Source organism: Girardinichthys multiradiatus, chromosome 8 (genome assembly GCF_021462225.1).
Source record: "Girardinichthys multiradiatus isolate DD_20200921_A chromosome 8, DD_fGirMul_XY1, whole genome shotgun sequence".
NCBI classification, from domain to species: Eukaryota; Metazoa; Chordata; class Actinopteri; order Cyprinodontiformes; family Goodeidae; genus Girardinichthys; species Girardinichthys multiradiatus.
This window is the reverse complement of record NC_061801.1, coordinates 39,209,310-39,229,465: the sequence shown is the minus strand read 5'-3', so window position 1 is coordinate 39,229,465 and position 20,156 is coordinate 39,209,310. Positions and strand designations below refer to the sequence as shown.

General features: G+C 40.4%; 1 protein-coding gene and 1 long non-coding RNA gene across 2 annotated transcripts; one reads left to right on the top strand and one right to left on the bottom strand.

Annotated features, from left to right (window-relative positions):
* The first annotated feature begins 775 nt into the window (after window positions 1-775).
* On the top strand, window positions 776-8,719 carry tdgf1 (teratocarcinoma-derived growth factor 1). The gene is made up of 6 exons (XM_047372017.1): window positions 776-1,064; window positions 1,166-1,227; window positions 1,965-2,147; window positions 4,268-4,382; window positions 4,572-4,681; window positions 7,518-8,719. The coding sequence occupies exons 1-6, from the start codon at window positions 1,042-1,044 to the stop codon at window positions 7,637-7,639; spliced, it is 615 nt and encodes a 204-aa protein (XP_047227973.1). The 5' UTR covers window positions 776-1,041; the 3' UTR covers window positions 7,640-8,719.
* A 9,745-nt stretch (window positions 8,720-18,464) lies between these two features.
* Window positions 18,465-19,047, bottom strand: LOC124872251. Its single transcript, XR_007039233.1, has 4 exons — window positions 18,984-19,047; window positions 18,775-18,825; window positions 18,616-18,702; window positions 18,465-18,495 (listed from the first exon to the last, which is right to left on the bottom strand). It is a non-coding gene; the product is annotated as an uncharacterized LOC124872251 (long non-coding RNA).
* Window positions 19,048-20,156: the final 1,109 nt, after the last annotated feature.

Below are 20,156 nucleotides of genomic sequence, written 5' to 3'. Positions count from 1 at the left end.
GAACTAATTGTTATTCATTTAAAACTTGAAGGGAGTTTTTCCTCTCCACTGTCGCTACATGCATGCTCAGTATGAGGGATTGCTGCAAATTCAACGCCAGTGACTGTCCACTGTCTCTACATGCTCATCCGGGAGGAGTGAATGCTGCAAGTCACTGACTGGATGCAATCTGCTGGGTTTCCTTAGATAGAAAAACTTTTTATCCAATTTGAATAAATAACTGAATCTGACTGCACTGTTTGATAGTTAGGATTAATTGTAATGTATGTACCTGACTGTTATGAAGAGCTTTGAGACAATATAAATAAACTGAATTGAATTGAATCAGACAAAGAGTTTTTGTTTTTAAACTCAGTTTTCTTTTAATTCACATGATGCTGAACATTTAAATTCAATAGAAACAGAATCATCCTTCAAGCTTTTAAAGGAAATAAAAAATGAAAGAAAAGTAGACATGTTGCTGTCCTAACCCAGATATTTACTATGACGGGTTACTGTTGCAACCTTTCAAAGTCATTTCAATAAATAATCATTTGCAGCATTTCATTACTTTATTTTTCTCCTTTTAATAATTCTGTAATAATAAACTCATACGTTTGTTAAACGGTTTTCTGGGTTGAAACACACAAATTTCTCCTGCAGAATCAGCATCCTAACACCGTGAGGTCGTTTCTTGTTGATTCCAACCTGCAGACAGGCGGAAACAATCAGAAGGGGCGGGGCTTCTGGCGCCCCTCCCCCTCCTGAATGGATATCACCTGGAGAGCAGAGAGGAGGGATGATGTTTGCTTGGAGGAGCACAGGAGCTGGATTCCGTGCTTCTAGATGTTCTTCAGTTTTCCCACAAGTGCGGCTGACAAAACCTGGGACTCGGTTTATTGATTCTGATTTTTATTTTTTTGAGGGAGCAGCAACTGATCTCAGGAATATTTGCGGATAAATTTCACAGAGTGTTCTTAATTTTGAGTGTTTTTAATTGTTCAGATTAAAACTAAAAGGATTTGGAATTTTAAGTATTTTTAAAACATTTTCTTCTATAAGATGAGGCAGCCGCAGAAGTTCAGGTGAGTCCAGAGACAAAAAGAAAAACTAAAACACGTTTTTTTGTTTTCCTCAAACTTTAATTCATTTAAATAATTGTTCTCCTCCCTTTACTGTCTTTCAGAGCGCTGTTCTGTGTTGTCTGGTGTCTCCGGTGTGTTGCTGCTGCATCTCTGCCTTCTGCAGGTCGGTTGTATAACATCACCCTCCGTCTCCACGCTAAATATTACATAATACATGCCTTCATGATGCATTCAAATATACCTCTGTAAGCAAGCAATGCATCTTAATTATTTTTGCACTATTCAGGAGATTTTGAGCGAAATCTGCGACAAGCTTCAAGCGTTGAGCAAGAGTAACAACTTGCAGAAGAATCTGCTAAAGTTTGCTGGTAATATAGATGTTTACCGTTAATTGTACCTTTTTAAATATGAATTGTCTCGTTTTCAAGATGTACTTGAATGCATCATGAGGCGTCCCCTGTAACTTGTTGACCATAATAAAACCTGCAGACATTTTCACATTCACTGCGTTAATTTAAATTCATCACCGGTTTAACTGGTTTTTAAGCCATTTACACCCAGTTTGGGTCCAGGTGGCGTCTGGTTTCTCCTAATTTGCACATCAGTCAGATGTAATAATGGGACCTTTTTCAGAAACAGTCAGCAGGAATGTGAGGGTTGTTCACAGATAAAAAGAAACCCAACAAGGGTTTGGCCATCAGGATTTGGTTTTTAGTTTTCAACGGTAAGTCGCTGATTTAACCCTAAATGAGACCCACTCACCCTGCTTCTTCAGAGTCCTAAAGGTCCAAATTTGTCAGCTGTGTTTTTTTTTTCATTATTCTGAATTAAAAATTTGATGCAGGTGATGATTAGTTAATTCCTCTGCCTTACTTATTTTAACCTGCCATTTTCTTTCAGACCCGGAGGGAAGCCACCACCCTCCCTCTACTGCTGCCCCATCTTCTCCGTCTCCGGTGATGCAATCCTCCTATCCCTCTCAGGAGTTTCTGACTCAGTTTACCCAGGTGAGCTCTCCAAACAGCGGGGACCGTAAACACCGGGATGCCAGTGCTGTGATGCCCTTCATCGGCCTCACCAGCAGTAAGTTTGCTTCTACACACACAGGTGGAGGCGGATTCAGAAGCTTACTTCACACAGATTGTTTGCACAAAAACGTGCTGCTAACATTTCTGTAGTTTGGAAAAATGCATGAAAACCCTGCTGATTTTTCTAAAACTGGTCAGGAAAGTGAAAATGTACATTTGCATCAATGTTTTTGTAGGAGAAAGAAACAAAAAATAGCAGATTTTCTGTTTTAATTTGGCTCTACAACTCTAACGAGGGTCTGGATGTTGCATCAGTGGAGTTTTAGTGTTTTTCTGTTATTTTCAGATGTTTGTTCAGACTCTTGTTGTTTACTGATGTGAAGCGGAGGAGTGCTGCTGGAATGTGCTGCCAGCTGCAGACTCTGGTTTATTTCACAGATACAGTGGAGAGGAGCTGCAGCAGCTGCAAGCGGAGCTCTGACTAAATCTGCTAATAAAAACCCATACAGATCAATGAATGGTATATATTTACATCCAATAAAACTCCAAAACTATAAACCAAACCAAGCCAAATTATGAGTGTTAGACAGTAACAGGCCGTTAAATAGAAAAATCAGGAAATAGATGGATTTAATGTCAACATACCTTTGGTGTGCATCTATGTTAGAAAGACTGCATGTGTTGTACTCCGTAAAACTTCAGATTCAGATAACTGTTCTCCATTTTCCTTCCAGGGATCCAGAATATCTTGTACTTTCTTTAATTGAATCTGGATGACGGAACGGTTTGAAAGACAGAAACTAGGATTTTAGCTCCAAAATGGTTATTTTCAAAAAGCTAAAATAAATAAATAAATAAATAAATAAAAATGGGGCATTCAGTAGATCAACTGAAGAATGAGGCAACTTCTTAGATTTTTCAGAAAAACTGATTGACCAATTTATAACGGTAAGAAGATTTAGTTTAACATGCATATTTTTTCTTAAAAAATAGAAAGGAAACAATATTTTGATGGAAATACACAGTTAGCTTAAGTCAGCCTACTTTATCCTATTATTTTTTTAATTTAGCAACTTTTTGTCTTGGCTAACATAGTTTCAAGCTGGGAAAGTCAAAAGCTTTCCAAGCAACCCAGAGTTTAGTATCTTATACGGCTGCCGCCTATATAGAAGATGGCTGATAAACTATTCACTGGTGCTTCTAGTGGTTTCGGTGTCTTTGAACCAGGCACAAATATAATGTAAATATCTTCTTGTGAACATGTTCCTTTTATGTTTAAATGCATAAATGGAAAGAATTACATGCTTTGAGCTTGGGTCAAGCTTCAACATTCAAAACAAATTGAAGCTTTAGCTGAAGTTGTCAAAGGTTATCTCAGTTTAACGGGCCTAATCTTTCACCATGAAACTTGAAACAAAATCACAAGATCCAATTAGCTTTTCATGTTTCTTTTTTTAAACAATTATTTTGCGTGATGTTGAGCTAATGTTGTCACATTCACCGTTCACTGATGAACATGGTAGGGCCGATCTTCTTAAAATCTTTTCAAAGTTGCAAATGTATTTGATAAGTTCCCAAAGTCAAGGGATGGAGGAGCAACTTAGCAAGGAAACACCTAAGTTTGAAATGGATAGTTACAGTGATACATTTATTACCATTTTATTTACTTTATCTGTTAAAAAAAAAGCAAATATGACACCTTTTGTCAAATAGGATTTCCATAAGGATGATTCCTAAAGAGCTGTTAGCTAAAAGTTGGTAAACAGCAGACAGAACAAAATGACTCTTAAGTCCTTTGTCAGGTGGATTTTTTTATTTTCTCCTAAAGACGTGTTTTCCTGTACTGTAGTTTTTTTTTAGGCCTGACAATTTTTATTTTAGCCCTAATGTTTAACCTTATATTGTACAATATGTCATTCTGAAGAGCTGGACTGAAAACATCAACAAACAAATCCAAAGAAAACCTTTTAATTTCTTTAGAAAGGCTGGAGATCTATTGACCAACACCCCTTTTTAAAAGAAGCAAGTCTCACTGCTTGAAGGAAAATGGATAGAAACAAGGACTACATCAATATTTTAAATACTGATGGAAAACACATTTTTTCCCACTTCACTGAGACAATAAATTGCTAAAAACAAATAGAAAAGCAGGTTGATATTTTTATTGTTTTTAAGGTGCTGAGCAGAGTCGCAGCTGCTGTAAGAATGGAGGAACGTGTATCCTGGGCAGCTTCTGCGTCTGCCCCCCATTCTTTACTGGGAGGAGCTGTGAGTACGACACCCGAAAGAGGTAAACAACCAGAAAGTTGTCTAGGTTTTCAGTGGCTATTAACACCAGGTATCATTTTGTTTCGATCAGATTCACAGGCCTTGTTGAACTATTGAAGTGCAAAGATTCCCTATGGCTCATTAACTTGTTCTGCTGAGAAAAACAAGGTTACCTCCTGATTTATACTTTTGTCTGATCTTTCTGTTTCAGACAATGTGATTTTATTCCTCATGGTGAGTGGGTCCAGAAAGGCTGCTCCTATTGTCGCTGTTTCTACGGCGTCTTACATTGCTTCCCTCACATGTTCCACAAAGACTGTGGTAAGAAGGTTTACACACATTACGAGAAGTAGCATCTGTCCTTATGTAATCTAAAAATGGCTCCACACAGCAGTTATGCTGAGAGTCTGCCAGCTTTGCATTCCAAGAAAAGCATCAAGGTTGTCAAATGTGTTAGAATAGGATAAGAATGCTCATCGACACACATTACATGAATAAACGGCCCAAGGTTTGTCATGAATGACCTGTGGCTTAGTGCACTGGGTTTGATATGGGACACACGGTAACTGGTTTGATTAGAAGGGTACAGCAACACTTAGATTAAGGATGGACACCCTCTACTACACAATCTAACAGACACCACAATGGTGACACATAGTCTACTGATAATCACTGAGGGAGGGAACATCCATTGCATTGGAGTCCCAGATATAAAACTATGTGACCTTCTATTGAGGCTCTTCGTCATCCTCTAACAAACGGCGACGGTCCGAGATGGGAGCCTCTGCGCTGATCTCTAATCATTCCTCTGCCTAATTTAGATTAAAAGAGCTAAAAGTTAGAAACTGGTTGAGAGTCGTTCCTTTAAGAGTCAGGGTTATATGGAGTGTGATCGCTTCTGGGGACCAAGGACTGGAGAGACTCCGAGGTGTCAGACCTCCAGCTGCGTGCGGTAGCTCGGACAAATGTTTTATTTTAGTTTTTAATTCTGTCACTTCATCCCCCACGATGAGGTTCCAGTAATCTCTGAAGGGTTTTGTAATCTCAGGTGTGGAGGAGCAATCAACACCCACAGGTCACTGTAAAACCTGCCATTCACACGTTTCACCCTAAAACAAAACATTTTCCTTCTGAGTGTAAATGGAGTCTGAAAGACTTTGCCCCACCTTCTCATTTACAATTCAAGGCTTTATCTCCCTAAATGGCCTTCTCTTTAACTCCTCCTTGACAAGGTCTTAAAATAGAACCACGTGTCCTGCAGACTTAAGAAACCTTAATCTAGTTTGCGCTGAAGCACTTCCTGATGAATCTTTCTTATCGTGTCCAAAAAGTTTTAGTTTTGTATGGCAATATGTCAAAAGTCTTAATTGTTGAATCCCTCCCAAAAGGTTTTTTTTGTTCACTGAACCAACATGAACTTATGTATGGTTCATCAGAACTGATCCAAAGTTTCTCTATCTACAAGTCAAGGATCCATCAAGTTATCCTGAAAGCAGCACAGTTTGCAGACATTGTTGCTGTGTCAGGCAAAATACTCCATGATTCACTGGACCAGAGTCCATCAAACACGCTACTGCTAATGTTAGCATGCATTAGAATGCAGTCATCATGTTATTTATCATGATTTTTCAAATTTGTTAAAATACCAAGAAGTACAACTTCTCGCACATCCCAATTGCTAAATTGTTTGTTTCCACTTCTCCCTGAGCCAACAGAGCCTGTTCATTTTAGCATTAGCTTGTAGGAACATGAAAATCCTGAGCTAAATTGTGATTATGAATTATATTTAAAAAATACCCAATACAACCTATAGTAGCTTACAGAGCTCGCTCTTTGTTTAAGGCTAATTAATGTTAACATTATTATGTTAGCTCATAATAATGTTAATTTCTGACATCACACGTTAACATCCACTGTTAATTGTTGTAATTTTTCATTTTTAATCTTATTAAAATGTCCAAGCACAATAATTAAACCAAGTCAACTCCTTCTCCGCCTGAGAAGACAGAACAAGCTAACATTAATATTAGCTTGCAGTAGCCTGTTACTGGCAACATCCACAGCTAATTATTGTTATTCTTAAACTCTTTGAAAGGACCACTGGGTAATACTCACATTTTTCCTAAAATTGAAAGTTAGTATTGAGTTACAGATGCAGACCATACAGCAACATGAACAACTAAATGAGCTCTGAACCATAAGATTTACGGTGTTTGCATTATATTTTTGGCTAATCCTGTCCATTTTGAGATTTATACAGTTGTTCTATAGTCTATTGCTTGTCTTTAGGTGACCTGTAACTGAGAATTTGAGATCTTAAACTGTTCTTCATTTTAACTCTACTGTATTTGTTTTGACGCTTTTAGGTTTGAGCACTAATAGAAATATACAATTTTTAGCTCATATTGTTGTGTAACCCTCCTGAGACTCCGGACATTTGTTTAATTTAAAATGTCATTTTTAACAACTTTGGCCATGAATATGCAAATGACATAAAATCTGACCAGCTGTGTATTTTGGAGTGAATTTAGGATTTTTCAGTTTTTTTGTTTTTGTTTTTTTGTTAAGTGTTTTACATTAAACAGAACATTAAGCATCCCTCTGGCATGTTTTTTAGCCATTGACTAACATTCAAAATGTATTGTTTTACATTACAATGTGATATCCTTGGTGTTAAATTCCCTTGAAAATATCTTGCTTTATTCATGTACTTTGCATCTACTTCTATATATGGAATGGATATAAAAATGTTAAACAACTTTATGCAAAAAGTAAGCTTTCATCATAATTGTTGGTGCCACTTTTTTAGCTGAATACATTTGGAAGCATCTTAGCTAGATAATCCAACACTGAGTTCTCAGTGAAAAGATGCATCACTTCCTTCAGTCTTCATTCCAAAATTGAACGCGTTTCAGACGTGTAGAGCGCAAAAGCTTTTCTTGTCCAGTCTGGGAGATAAACATGTATCTCTAAGACCTCGAGCAACCGCTGAAAGATGAGATAAGAAAAGCTATGTTTAGCGAAAGTGAACCCCAGCGAAGGTACAAATAACAGATGCTGAACTACAATCAAGATGGCTCTAAAGACGTGATATTAAATGCTAAGAGGAATGTGTGGGATTTTAGTCTCCAATGTTATTTTTTCATTGTCTCTCCAGATGACTCGGACGAGGAGGTGCGTTGGTATCATTCGTCGGCTGTCAAGATGCTTCCTCTCAGCTGTTTCCTGTATCTGCTGCTGCTACTTCCTGTACTGCTCGTGCTCCGATGCTCTCCCTGAATCCGAGACCCAGCAACCTCCACCGGGAACTCGGTTTCTCTTGGTTTGAAAGCAGACGTGCGGCTTTCAGGTGCATCCAGAACGAGCACGGTCGCTTGGATTTTATTCTCTTCTCTGCTCTAAACTGACCCATATAGGAATGCATAAAGCTTGAGGACCAATCAGATGTTAATGCAATTTGGATGTTAGCGAGAACACGTAACCTGGTGTGTTTTTATGCAACCATCTAAAATGTTTCAACAGTAAAAGCGATGACAGTAGTTCTTCCCTTGACCTTATAAAATAAACCCTGCTGTGTGTTTGTCTCAAAGATTTAAATGAAATGAAGGAAGCTGTACATAAGATTTTTATGGAAAATATTTCTTTTTTTGCGAAAGAAAATACTTTCTGTTATTCTTGTTTAAAACTTGCACAAATTGATCCAATGTGACACTTTGCCTTTTAAATATAACCCTAATGTGTTTAATTAATGCCTTATTTATGTTGCTGTTGCTCAGGGTTTTGTTTTAAGGGAATTTCATTTAAATTTTTGAATCAGATCTATTGAAGCCGACCAGTTGAACTTTCCGGTCCGGGAGCATTTTGCTGTCTTTCCCAGTGTGTCACTCTGTTATCTGGAGGTATTTCCAGAGGAGAGCCGTTCTCTCCTGGCTGTTATCTCCACAGTTTACTGATGAGGTTTAATTTGATTATCTGCTGCTTTCTTATCTTAAACAAACACAAGAGCTGCTGTTCTGCAATCCGTCTGCTGGTGCTGCTGCTCCAAAAAGTAAGCAGCAGCATCAAAATAATGAATGTTTTTCTATTATTTAACATTATTTTCTAATATTTAACACTATGCCTAAAGAAGTTTGTTTCCAAAGGCCCATAAGGAGATCTCACATGTGGAAAACTGCAAATGTAATGATTACTTTATGAAGTAATCCAATGATAGTGAAGCTGCTAAAATGATTTTTATACCCTGTCTTGCAAAGTATTCATACCTTTATCACATTACAACCACAAACCTCAGTGTATTCTGTTGTAAATTTTGTTCTGTTAATTGGAAGAAATGAAGCACAATAAAACATTTTTAAAGTTCGAAATGTGGAAACTGTGGCATTCATTTGTATTTACCCATTTTTAATCTGATACCCTGAATAAAGTCCAGTTCACCCAGATGTCTTCGGTAGTCGGGTACAGTTGTGGAGAAGTTAGAAGGAAGATTAGCTCATTCAACTCTTTTAACGTTCGTTTTAGTTTTAACAGCACGTTTAGTCTGTTTAGTTTTGGACACATTTTTGTTATCTAGTTTTATTTGAGTAAAATAAAAAGACATGCAGGAATGCATGCTTTGGTTGCCTCTTTCATGTTTAAATAAAATGATCTAAGTGAAAACATGAAATGTTCCTATCTGCTATTTTCTTTATTTTCAGCATTAACATTTGTTTGCATTTAGCAACAAGCTGCAGAATCTCCACCTAAAACACAGGACTTCCACCTCATGGTGGATGCTGCACCGTCATTGCCTGTACTGCTCCAGAAGATTGAATCTTCATCGTTATTTTTCCATCCTGTCCTGCTTTTTAGCACAAGTATATCTGATCTGATTGGATTTCATCTTCTTAGATATTTTCTTCATGGTCTTTATCTTAAAATGTCTGTCATTTTTATATCAGTTTTCTAGCAATTTCCTCTTGAGGTGTTTTCATCTGAAGAAAATGTTCCTGATGCCATCTCACAGAGCTCTAAAGATGGAAAGAGTACAGGACCCCTGCAGACCTGAATGTGGTGGAAGTGTTTCTTCAGCAGGGACAGGAAAGCTGGTCACAGTTAAAGCACCAGGATGTCAAACTTCCCACGTTACGGTGAAATGTGATCTTAATTTGGCGCATGCTCTCCTTCTATTGCAGATATGCCCCCTAGGATGTTGTTTTTATAAAAAATTCACCTGATAGCTTAAAGGCAAGCTAAAATCATTTCCAGAACCACACATGGAAAATGCAGAGAAATGTGTAACAGCAGTATTAGCTGGATGTAAAATTTGGTTATCATATGGTATTTTATTATTTTGCATTCATTTGAACATGCTGACAGCCTATCTGGCCATAAAAGTTCACTGTCCACAAAATAAGATTTGGAGTTTAGAACAGGACTTTCTGTTTAATCTGCGTATTCTATGGAAATCCTTCAAGGAATCTGGAGGAACTTCTGCCACGTTTAGCTCAGGTTGAACAAGAGGTGTTTAGACAAACAGAGGAAGCAGTTTTGGTTTTACAACATAGAGAAATTAGTGGAAAGATCCAACAATATGCATACAAAATGATGAAAAACTAAAGAAGAATCAGCACCTTCTCTGCTGTGATGCAACTTTCATCCCAAAGGCCATCCGACTCTTTTCATGGTTTATCTGGAAGTTCCCCGTTCATGCTGGCCACTTTCATTGCCATAAAGTCCTGCTTGTCTCTCTCTGCTCCAGCTTTTTCTTTATGGGATTTTTCTAGAGATCTCCAGCTTCTGTCCAGCCATACACAAATCTCAGCTCTCCTTGGAGATAGGTTGAGATCTTATTTTCACACAGATCAACCTGCTTGTCTTTCCTCTGCAAAGCCTTCGATAGCTTTTGTTTGGCTTCAACTTTAAATAAAAGACCCAAAACAGAGGTTTTTCTGCAGCAGAGGAACACAAGGAATGACTAATGGGGATGGGAAGGATGAAGCAGGAAGTCCTTTCCCCTGTTTAATCCCACAGTAATCAGAGTGTAATCTCTCCATTGTCAACCAGCCGACTCCTCATAACAAGTTAATTAAAAATGGTTCACAGCCTCAGAAGTCAATCAAAAACCAAGCTGTTAATGTGAATTTGGCTATGGTTTGTCTCCAGGTCAGACGTCCAGCTGTGTTTCTGCACTGAGGAGTCTCAAACTTGGAAACTGCAGCAAATGAGTGTAAAAGCTGTTGGTTTCCCTGCAGGGGTGGAGGGGGGATTGGAGCAGATTTAATGAGCTGGAAGAGAACAGAGCCAAAGCAGCAGGAGGCAAGGATGGATTTAAAACAGATTAATAAAGATGGAAATGAGAGCAGGAATGTAAAACAACTCTCTGCACCTCCTCCCATGACTTCAGGAAGGAGGTGCAGACGTTCGCCTCTCGTTGAAGGAGACACATAAACAAATAAACGGCTCAGAAAACATTTGACTTCTCTGTGTTGATGTTGGGCAAAGAAAATAAAGTGATAAAAAGATGATGGATGGATGAATGTAATTAGGAGGAAACAGTTTGTCTCCTTGGGGTCCCTACATGTTGTGCTCCACCTGTGTCCCTTGGACAAAAAAAAAAAAAAAGCATCGGTAAAGATTGACATAAAATATAACGCATCAGCACATCTTTTGCTATTTGTTTTCTTCATGGATTCCATCATTATCCTCAGTCTTTGCCACACTGAGCAAATCTTTATGAATTTGTTTGACTTTTTAACTCCTTAAATAACAGTTCTGACGCATTTTTATCAAAAACACAAAAGTTGGGGTTGTTTTTCGCATCCTATATGCAAATTCCTGGAGCCTCGCAGCAGCAAGGATTCTGATCAATGTTTATTTTTTGTACAAAATCATCCATCCGTCTTCTATACCCGCTTCTTCTGTACGGGGACAGGGGAGCTGGTGCCTATCTCCAGCGGTGATAGGCAGGGTACACCCTGGACAGGACAGCAGTAAATCACAGAGACACGCAGGACAAACAACCACGCACACACCTAGTCATATCTATGGGCAATTGAGAGCGACCAATTAACCTGACAGTCATGTTTCTGGACTGTTTGAACCCACAACCTTCTCACTGCAAGGCAACAGTGCTACCAACTGCACCACCGTGACACGCAGTCCACAAAAATCATTCAAAAATCATTGAAAATTGTATCTTTTTTCATCCCATACCTACAAATTAACACATTTAGAGTACATTAAAAATGTCCTCATTGTGAGGAAAACATTAAAAAAGAAAACTTTGAGAACTCTTGCTCTCGGTGGAAGACACACGTTTTCTCTCCCTGCCTCCCTGCTGATCCCTGCTTCTGCGTTTTGTCTGTATTTTTCTCAGAGCCTCGCTTTGCATATCCTCCAAACTTTTAAATTATGGATTTGGTCAAGTGGTCTCTCAACGTAATTGGTCAAAAAAATTTTTTTTTCCTACGGGAAGACAGGGTAAAGGAGACCCTCTTGTCCATATGGGACGTTCTTCTCTAGATACACAATGGATTCTTGGCAGCAGTGGAAGATTGTGTGCTTGACTACAATGTCTGTTGAGGACGTTGAAGATGTGTACATATTTGGACTTTTGATAACAGGATTTCTGCTTTTTGGAGTTGGTGGTTACCTGGCTTATCGAGTGATTCCCAAAACATGGGCAGCTGTTCAAAGCGTTCCAAAGCTGCCTGCGATGTTAGATGGAGTCTGTAGAGCGATCAACACTCAGACTGAAATGTTAAGAGAGCAGAATCGCAAGCTGGACACGATTCTTCAACAGAATCGCAGCCTGGCAGCAGTTGGAATCAGAGGTTAAAGGATATAATCTTGGAGAAGTTGTACGCTCCAGATCTGCAGAAAATACCAGAAATTTGGCTATTTGGATTCACAATTGAGACATACCAATAAAACTCTTAAGGTAGTTGGAAATTCACAACTGCCTGAACCACAACATTTATTGTTTTTCTAAATCTGGCGCCCCAATGTGGTCTTGGCAACTTCTGCTAACTGGCTATCGACAAAATATCTCCTGGATGTTATATAAACACGACGCTCTTCCCCAGCACTCCCCTACCAGCTGTGTGCTGATAGGACTATGCAGCCGATTGATAAAACCTCCACCTCTCTTCTCAAGGACAATGGCACTTCTATCAGTGTTGACAGTCTAATTCTTGCAAACACACTCAGACTTATACATTCACACCCTCAAGATTCCACCGTACCCTTGCTAAATCTTGACTTATGTTTTTTGTACTATTTCAGAGTCTATTCTGATCAGAATAGAGTCTGAAATATGATTTTTTCCTCCTATCTTACTTTACCTAAATGTGTGATTTCATTACTTTTCATAGATTTTCAGATTTCTCAGAAGGATTACCAGCAAAAACCAAATATTATTAGTAATTTGCACTTTAGCTGCTCTTACACCAATGACCCAGCTTTCTTAATTAGACTACAATGGACTGTTATTACTCAGTTCAACTTCAGTACCAATAAAAGCAATATATTATTAGCACCTGAAAATGTGGATTAAAGCTGTTTTGTACCAGTGATTCAGCTTCCCTTAGAATTCAGTGGAATGATGAGACTATCAATATTATCATCTTCTTTTAGCATAAGATGCTTTATTATTAAGAGTGGCTCGGAACCAATTTCTACCAGTAAACCCGGAAGGATTATTAATTATTATTACTCCCAAGGATTATAAGTGTCATTTGATTTGTTTTTCTGTGTCTGTATCTGTGTTTATTTTCTTTGTGATTGTGTTGTAATTGTTCTTCCTCATGTACAGCGCTTTGAATGTCTTGTTACTGAAAACCGCTATATAAATAAACTTACCTTACTTTACCTTACCTTACTTGAACAACAATAAAATAAAAAATAAAATGAAATTGCAATAGTACTTGTGTGTTTAAAAAAACGACACATTCAACATGAGAGAAATTGGTACAAAAATACTAAAGATTGCTCTATTTAATTAAAAAGGCAATAATAAAAAGCTCAAACTCATTCAAATTAGACAGAGAGTGTCGATTTTAAAGTCTTGGTACACATTCTTGGTTGGATTCAAGTCTGTACTTTGACTAGGCCATTCTAACACATGATTATGCATTAATCTAAACCATTCCATGAGGCTCTGGCTGTATGTTTAGGGTGGTTGTCCTGCTGGAAGGTGAACCTCCACCTGTCTCAGGTCTTCTGCTGCCTCTAGCAGGTTTTCTTCCAGGATTGTCCTGGATTTAACTCCATCCATTTTCCCATCAATTCTGATCAGTTTCACTGTCTCTGCTGAAGGAAAGCATCATCACAGCATGATGCTGCCACTGACATGTATCACTGGGGAAAGTGTGTTCAGAGATTAGTTCAATTCAAGTCACTTTATTCACCCCCTTGTGTCCATTTCTTGGTAGGTGTGCAGTTGGTCCATCCTCTCTAGGGGTTCAGTGGATGTGTTGAACAGAGCTCTGCGGGATGTTCAAAGCTCGGGATAACGTTTTAGAACCTAACACTCCTTTAAACTTCTCTACAACTTTAACCCTGGTCTGTTAATTAAATGGCTGATTAAATTACTAATGTCTTCTGAAGGAAGTTGGTTGCTTGTGTTTTACTTAGCAAGGGGCTGAATACAAATGCAGCTTTAATATAGTTCCAAGTTTGACAAAATCTGAAACAGTTCAAAAGGTTTAAACATTTCTGCAAGACTGCTTGTGTTTGTTCGAGGCAAGCTGCAGTTAAAAGCTCTCTGCTGAGATCTACAGACGAATCCCTGGAATAAACCTCATACAGCGTTTGGTTTCTATATTTCATTATTTTACCCACAATCACCTCTTTATACTTAATGTCACAGTAATTTCAGAGGAAAAGGACATGGGGGGGATGAAAGAAAAAGTTAGAAAGAAAAGTTATGAAAGAAAAGTTAAAAGAACGCATCTAGACTTTGCACAGAGGAAGTACAACCTTTCACCCACCAGGGAGAGCACCTGGTGTGGAGTAGAGCCGAGGATGCGCTGATTACAGATAGTACCACGATGGAGGCATGGATGGATGGATGGACCCTATTTTTGAGAAAACTAAGAATCCAGTTTTTTCACAAAAACCAAAAACTTTTTTATAACATCCACTATCAGTGAAAAACGGTTCAGTCCAGTTGATATATTATGTCCTCCCAGTCAAACCAAGATGAGTGACTGAAGAAAAACAGAACATTTGCACAGTCTGATGATCTGGTGCTGCAGTGTCAGGTAAAGCTGCAGGGGTGGTGGCAGTCAGAACCTCTGCTGGACATTTATAAATCCACCATGGGTTTACTAATAAAGTAATTATTTGGGATGACAATGAATTTGTCCAGCAAGCAAAAAGCTTTTCTTGAAGAAACAAAGATTAACTTAACAATATGGCCAGCAAACAGACTATCTCGATCCAGCTGGTAGTTCTTTATGATTACTGGTGCATGATAAGACTTGGTCTTGCAAAGCTGATTCGTCAGCTGCTATAAGAAACACATGTCGTCTCAAGGCACTTGACAAAGTAGGGTACATACAGGTCCTTCTCAAAAAATTAGCATATTGTGATAAAGTTCATTATTTTCCATAATGTCATGATGAAAATTTAACATTCATATATTTTAGATTCATTGCACACTAACTGAAATATTTCAGGTCTTTTATTGTCTTAATACGGATGATTTTGGCATACAGCTCATGAAAACCCAAAATTCCTATCTCACAAAATTAGCATATCATTAAAAGGGTCTCTAAACGAGCTATGAACCTAATCATCTGAATCAACGAGTTAACTATAAACACCTGCAAAAGATTCCTGAGGCCTTTAAACTCCCAGCCTGGTTCATCACTCAAAACCCCAATCATGGGTAAGACTGCCGACCTGACTGCTGTCCAGAAGGCCACTATTGACACCCTCAAGCAAGAGGGTAAGACACAGAAAGACATTTCTGAACGAATAGGCTGTTCCCAGAGTGCTGTATCAAGACACCTCAGTGGGAAGTCTGTGGGAAGGAAAAAGTGTGGCAGAAAACGCTGCACAACGAGAAGAGGTGACCGGACCCTGAGGAAGATTGTGGAGAAGGGCCGATTCCAGACCTTGGGGGACCTGCGGAAGCAGTGGACTGAGTCTGGAGTAGAAACATCCAGAGCCACCGTGCACAGGCGTGTGCAGGAAATGGGCTACAGGTGCCGCATTCCCCAGGTCAAGCAACTTTTGAACCAGAAACAGCGGCAGAAGCGCCTGACCTGGGCTACAGAGAAGCAGCACTGGACTGTTGCTCAGTGGTCCAAAGTACTTTTTTCAGATGAAAGCAAATTCTGCATGTCATTCGGAAATCAAGGTGCCAGAGTCTGGAGGAAGACTGGGGAGAAGAAAATGCCAGAAGTCCAGTGTCAAGTACCCACAGTCAGTGATGGTCTGGGGTGCCGTGTCAGCTGCTGGTGTTGGTCCACTGTGTTTTATCAAGGGCAGGGTCAATGCAGCTAGCTATCAGGAGATTTTGGAGCACTTCATGCTTCCATCTGCTGAAAAGCTTTATGGAGATGAAGATTTCATTTTTCAGCACGACCTGGCACCTGCTCACAGTGCCAAAACCACTGGTAAATGGTTTACTGACCATGGTATCACTGTGCTCAATTGGCCTGCCAACTCTCCTGACCTGAACCCCATAGAGAATCTGTGGGATATTGTGAAGAGAACGTTGAGAGACTCAAGACCCAACACTCTGGATGAGCTAAAGGCCGCTATCGAAGCATCCTGGGCCTCCATAAGACCTCAGCAGTGCCACAGGCTGATTGCCTCCATGCCACGCCGCATTGAAGCAGTCATTTCTGCCACAGGATTCCCGACCAAGTATTGAGTTCATAACTGTACATGATTATTTGAAGGTTGACGTTTTTTGTATTAAAAACACGTTTCTTTTATTGGTCGGATGAAATATGCTAATTTTGTGAGATAGGAATTTTGGGTTTTCATGAGCTGTATGCCAAAATCATCCGTATTAAGACAATAAAAGACCTGAAATATTTCAGTTAGTGTGCAATGAATCTAAAATATATAAATGTTAAATTTTCATCATGACATTATGGAAAATAATGAACTTTATCACAATATGCTAATTTTTTGAGAAGGACCTGTACATTCCAATTAATCCTAATCAACGCCTTTATTACAAAAAATTGCTAACCAGGGGATGGTTTTTAAAATTTGATAGGGACAAATATTTTACATGACATACTATAGCACTTTTAACAGTTGTTAATTTGCAATGATTGTCCCTAATTCATGACTTGTTTTTTTCTCAATGTTTTATGGGCTGGAAAGCAGTTTGATTGTCAGATTAAAATGAAAGCGGGGGGGGGGGGGGGGGGGGGGGGGGGGGGGGGGGGGGGGGCAAAAACAATTGGGTACAGACATGCTGACAGTTTAGCCAGCAACAGTTACTGTACCGTGTAATCAATATGCTGGACAATCACGAAAGCCAATCTTATCAGGAGCCCTTATTTTCAAAGTGCCTTACCCTCCTAAAAATGAGAGGCAGTTAGCCCAAAGTAGACTTCAGCCCTGGAGGAAGCATCTCCCAATCACAGTCAGGGGACCAGAGAAGGGTGACAACTGGCATTCCATCATGCTGTATGAAGTGTGAAAAAGTTTGCCGATAGAATATGAAAAGGCAGGACACATTGCCCAAGTTAAGTTTTTGTGCTTTGCTACCTTTAGCCAGCATGCTATGCTTACCAAGACTTCCAACATTTTAAGCAGGGAAGCAAATCAGGAGTCTACTGAGATGCAAACTTAATTGAATGTTTTTATTTAAAAGTAAGTTGACACGTTGTGGGAGGCGTCGCTTGACACGTTGTGGGAGGCGTCGCTTGACACGTTGTGGGAGGCGTCGCTTGACACGTTGTGGGAGGCGTCGCTTGACACGTTGTGGGAGGCGTCGCTTGACACGTTGTGGGAGGCGTCGCTTGACACGTTGTGGGAGGCGTCGCTTGACACGTTGTGGGAGGCGTCGCTTGACACGTTGTGGGAGGCGTCGCTTGACACGTTGTGGGAGGCGTCGCTTGACACGTTGTGGGAGGCGTCGCTTGACACGTTGTGGGAGGCGTCGCTTGACACGTTGTGGGAGGCGTCGCTTGACACGTTGTGGGAGGCGTCGCTTGACACGTTGTGGGAGGCGTCGCTTGACACGTTGTGGGAGGCGTCGCTTGACACGTTGTGGGAGGCGTCGCTTGACACGTTGTGGGAGGCGTCGCTTGACACGTTGTGGGAGGCGTCGCTTGACACGTTGTGGGAGGCGTCGCTTGACACGTTGTGGGAGGCGTCGCTTGACACGTTGTGGGAGGCGTCGCTTGACACGTTGTGGGAGGCGTCGCTTGACACGTTGTGGGAGGCGTCGCTTGACACGTTGTGGGAGGCGTCGCTTGACACGTTGTGGGAGGCGTCGCTTGACACGTTGTGGGAGGCGTCGCTTGACACGTTGTGGGAGGCGTCGCTTGACACGTTGTGGGAGGCGTCGCTTGACACGTTGTGGGAGGCGTCGCTTGACACGTTGTGGGAGGCGTCGCTTGACACGTTGTGGGAGGCGTCGCTTGACACGTTGTGGGAGGCGTCGCTTGACACGTTGTGGGAGGCGTCGCTTGACACGTTGTGGGAGGCGTCGCTTGACACGTTGTGGGAGGCGTCGCTTGACACGTTGTGGGAGGCGTCGCTTGACACGTTGTGGGAGGCGTCGCTTGACACGTTGTGGGAGGCGTCGCTTGACACGTTGTGGGAGGCGTCGCTTGACACGTTGTGGGAGGCGTCGCTTGACACGTTGTGGGAGGCGTCGCTTGACACGTTGTGGGAGGCGTCGCTTGACACGTTGTGGGAGGCGTCGCTTGACACGTTGTGGGAGGCGTCGCTTGACACGTTGTGGGAGGCGTCGCTTGACACGTTGTGGGAGGCGTCGCTTGACACGTTGTGGGAGGCGTCGCTTGACACGTTGTGGGAGGCGTCGCTTGACACGTTGTGGGAGGCGTCGCTTGACACGTTGTGGGAGGCGTCGCTTGACACGTTGTGGGAGGCGTCGCTTGACACGTTGTGGGAGGCGTCGCTTGACATCATTTCCACTTCATTCATCTCCAGTTGTACTTTAAACAAACAAACACACATGAATTGAGCTGCATCTTGAGGCTACCTTATTCATGTCCAAAATGTATTGTAGAATCTGCAAATCCAGGACATCTGTTCTAAACTGCAACATGGTTTACCTTCTTTAACTTTTTGTTTCAACCTGGAATCCAGTGACTGGAGAAAGACTATTACCCTTCTTAAAGAAGGGTCATTTTCAGACATCACTGCAAAACACAAATCAAATTAGCAGTAGAATAAAGTGCTGGAAACAGTTAAAAATCAAAAAGTCTACTCACAGTTGTGCTGCTGCTTAGGTCCTCCATTTTGATTAATTGGTAAGCAGAATCCTGTGAACAGAACAGTTTAAGGAATGAGGCCACATAACCCTCATAAGTCATAAACAGCAGTAACACTCCCAGCCACACAGGTTGCCTCATTAATACCATCTTGACATACATTAACATTTTATCTGGTGACCAACAAACTTGAAAAATAAGGTACAAACCATTCAGCCACAGAGCTGCTGCACACACAATCAGGACAGAAACAGCTCCCATGATTCCTGCCTCAAGGAGTTACCATCTGAGGTTTTAAATAGAGCCATCAGCAGGAGGCACAGCTGCAGGGCATCAACATTTAATTGGCTGTCCTCTCAGAAGCACAAAATACTCTGTGCTTGAGATCCAGGCCTTCATGTGACATGCATGTTCTGCTGCTTTAGGTAAATTGTTTTTATTGTTTTACAGCATGTTTTCATAAACCACTTTGATTAAGGAAAAAGATGATTACTCTGAACATTTAGGGTTAAGAACCCTGAGATAACAGAGAAAAGCAGGTGGAAATAAAATGCTTAAATATGTTATGTTCAGACTGCAAGACGTTCTGAAGCTTTAAACAGACAAAATACTCAAAATACACAAAGAGTCTGTCTTATGATTGTTACTGTTTTAGTGACAGTTGTAGAGGCATAAAGCTGTGTTTGAATAAATTAAAAGTGTTATTATTGTGTTTACCATTATAAGATGAATTCTGTGAATTCTTTCTTCTGTGCATAAGGAAACAGGCCTGTCTGGAAACAGATTACATTAGGGAAAAATTATTGGCGAGAGGTAAAGACTGATGAGTTTGTTATTGCAGGAAATCTTGTGATATTCTGACTCTGCCAGGCCAGTGTGACATGGAATGATAAGAGCTTGCATTGTGTTTTAGTTGGGAAGGTTTTGATATCCCTAAAGTCCTGCCAGGTCAATTTGACCTGAGAGTTTGCATCCAGATAAAGTCATGAGAGTGTTATTATAAACTGTCACATAGGCCAATCTGATGTTTTCCAGATGTTTGGCTGAATGTGTGTTCTCGGAAAAATAGAGAAAGCAATGTTGTGGATGCCAGATGTATTACGTAAATGAATATGATGTATTTCAGTTGGTCAAGAGAATCCAAATGCACACCAATGCTGTATAAAAACCGCCCCGTAAAGACTGAACGGGAGGGAGACTTCTGGAATTGTTGTGAAGATGTTGTTTGTGCGCTTTGAATAAAGTTCCCTCTCGTGAGGATGGTTTCAAGGGAGAATATTTCTGAGGAATGTTTTAATTAGTTTGGCTCAGAGATCAGACCGCTCGCTTCCAAACAGTTAAACACAATGTTTAACAAACGTTATTTAAAATCAGCAAAGAAG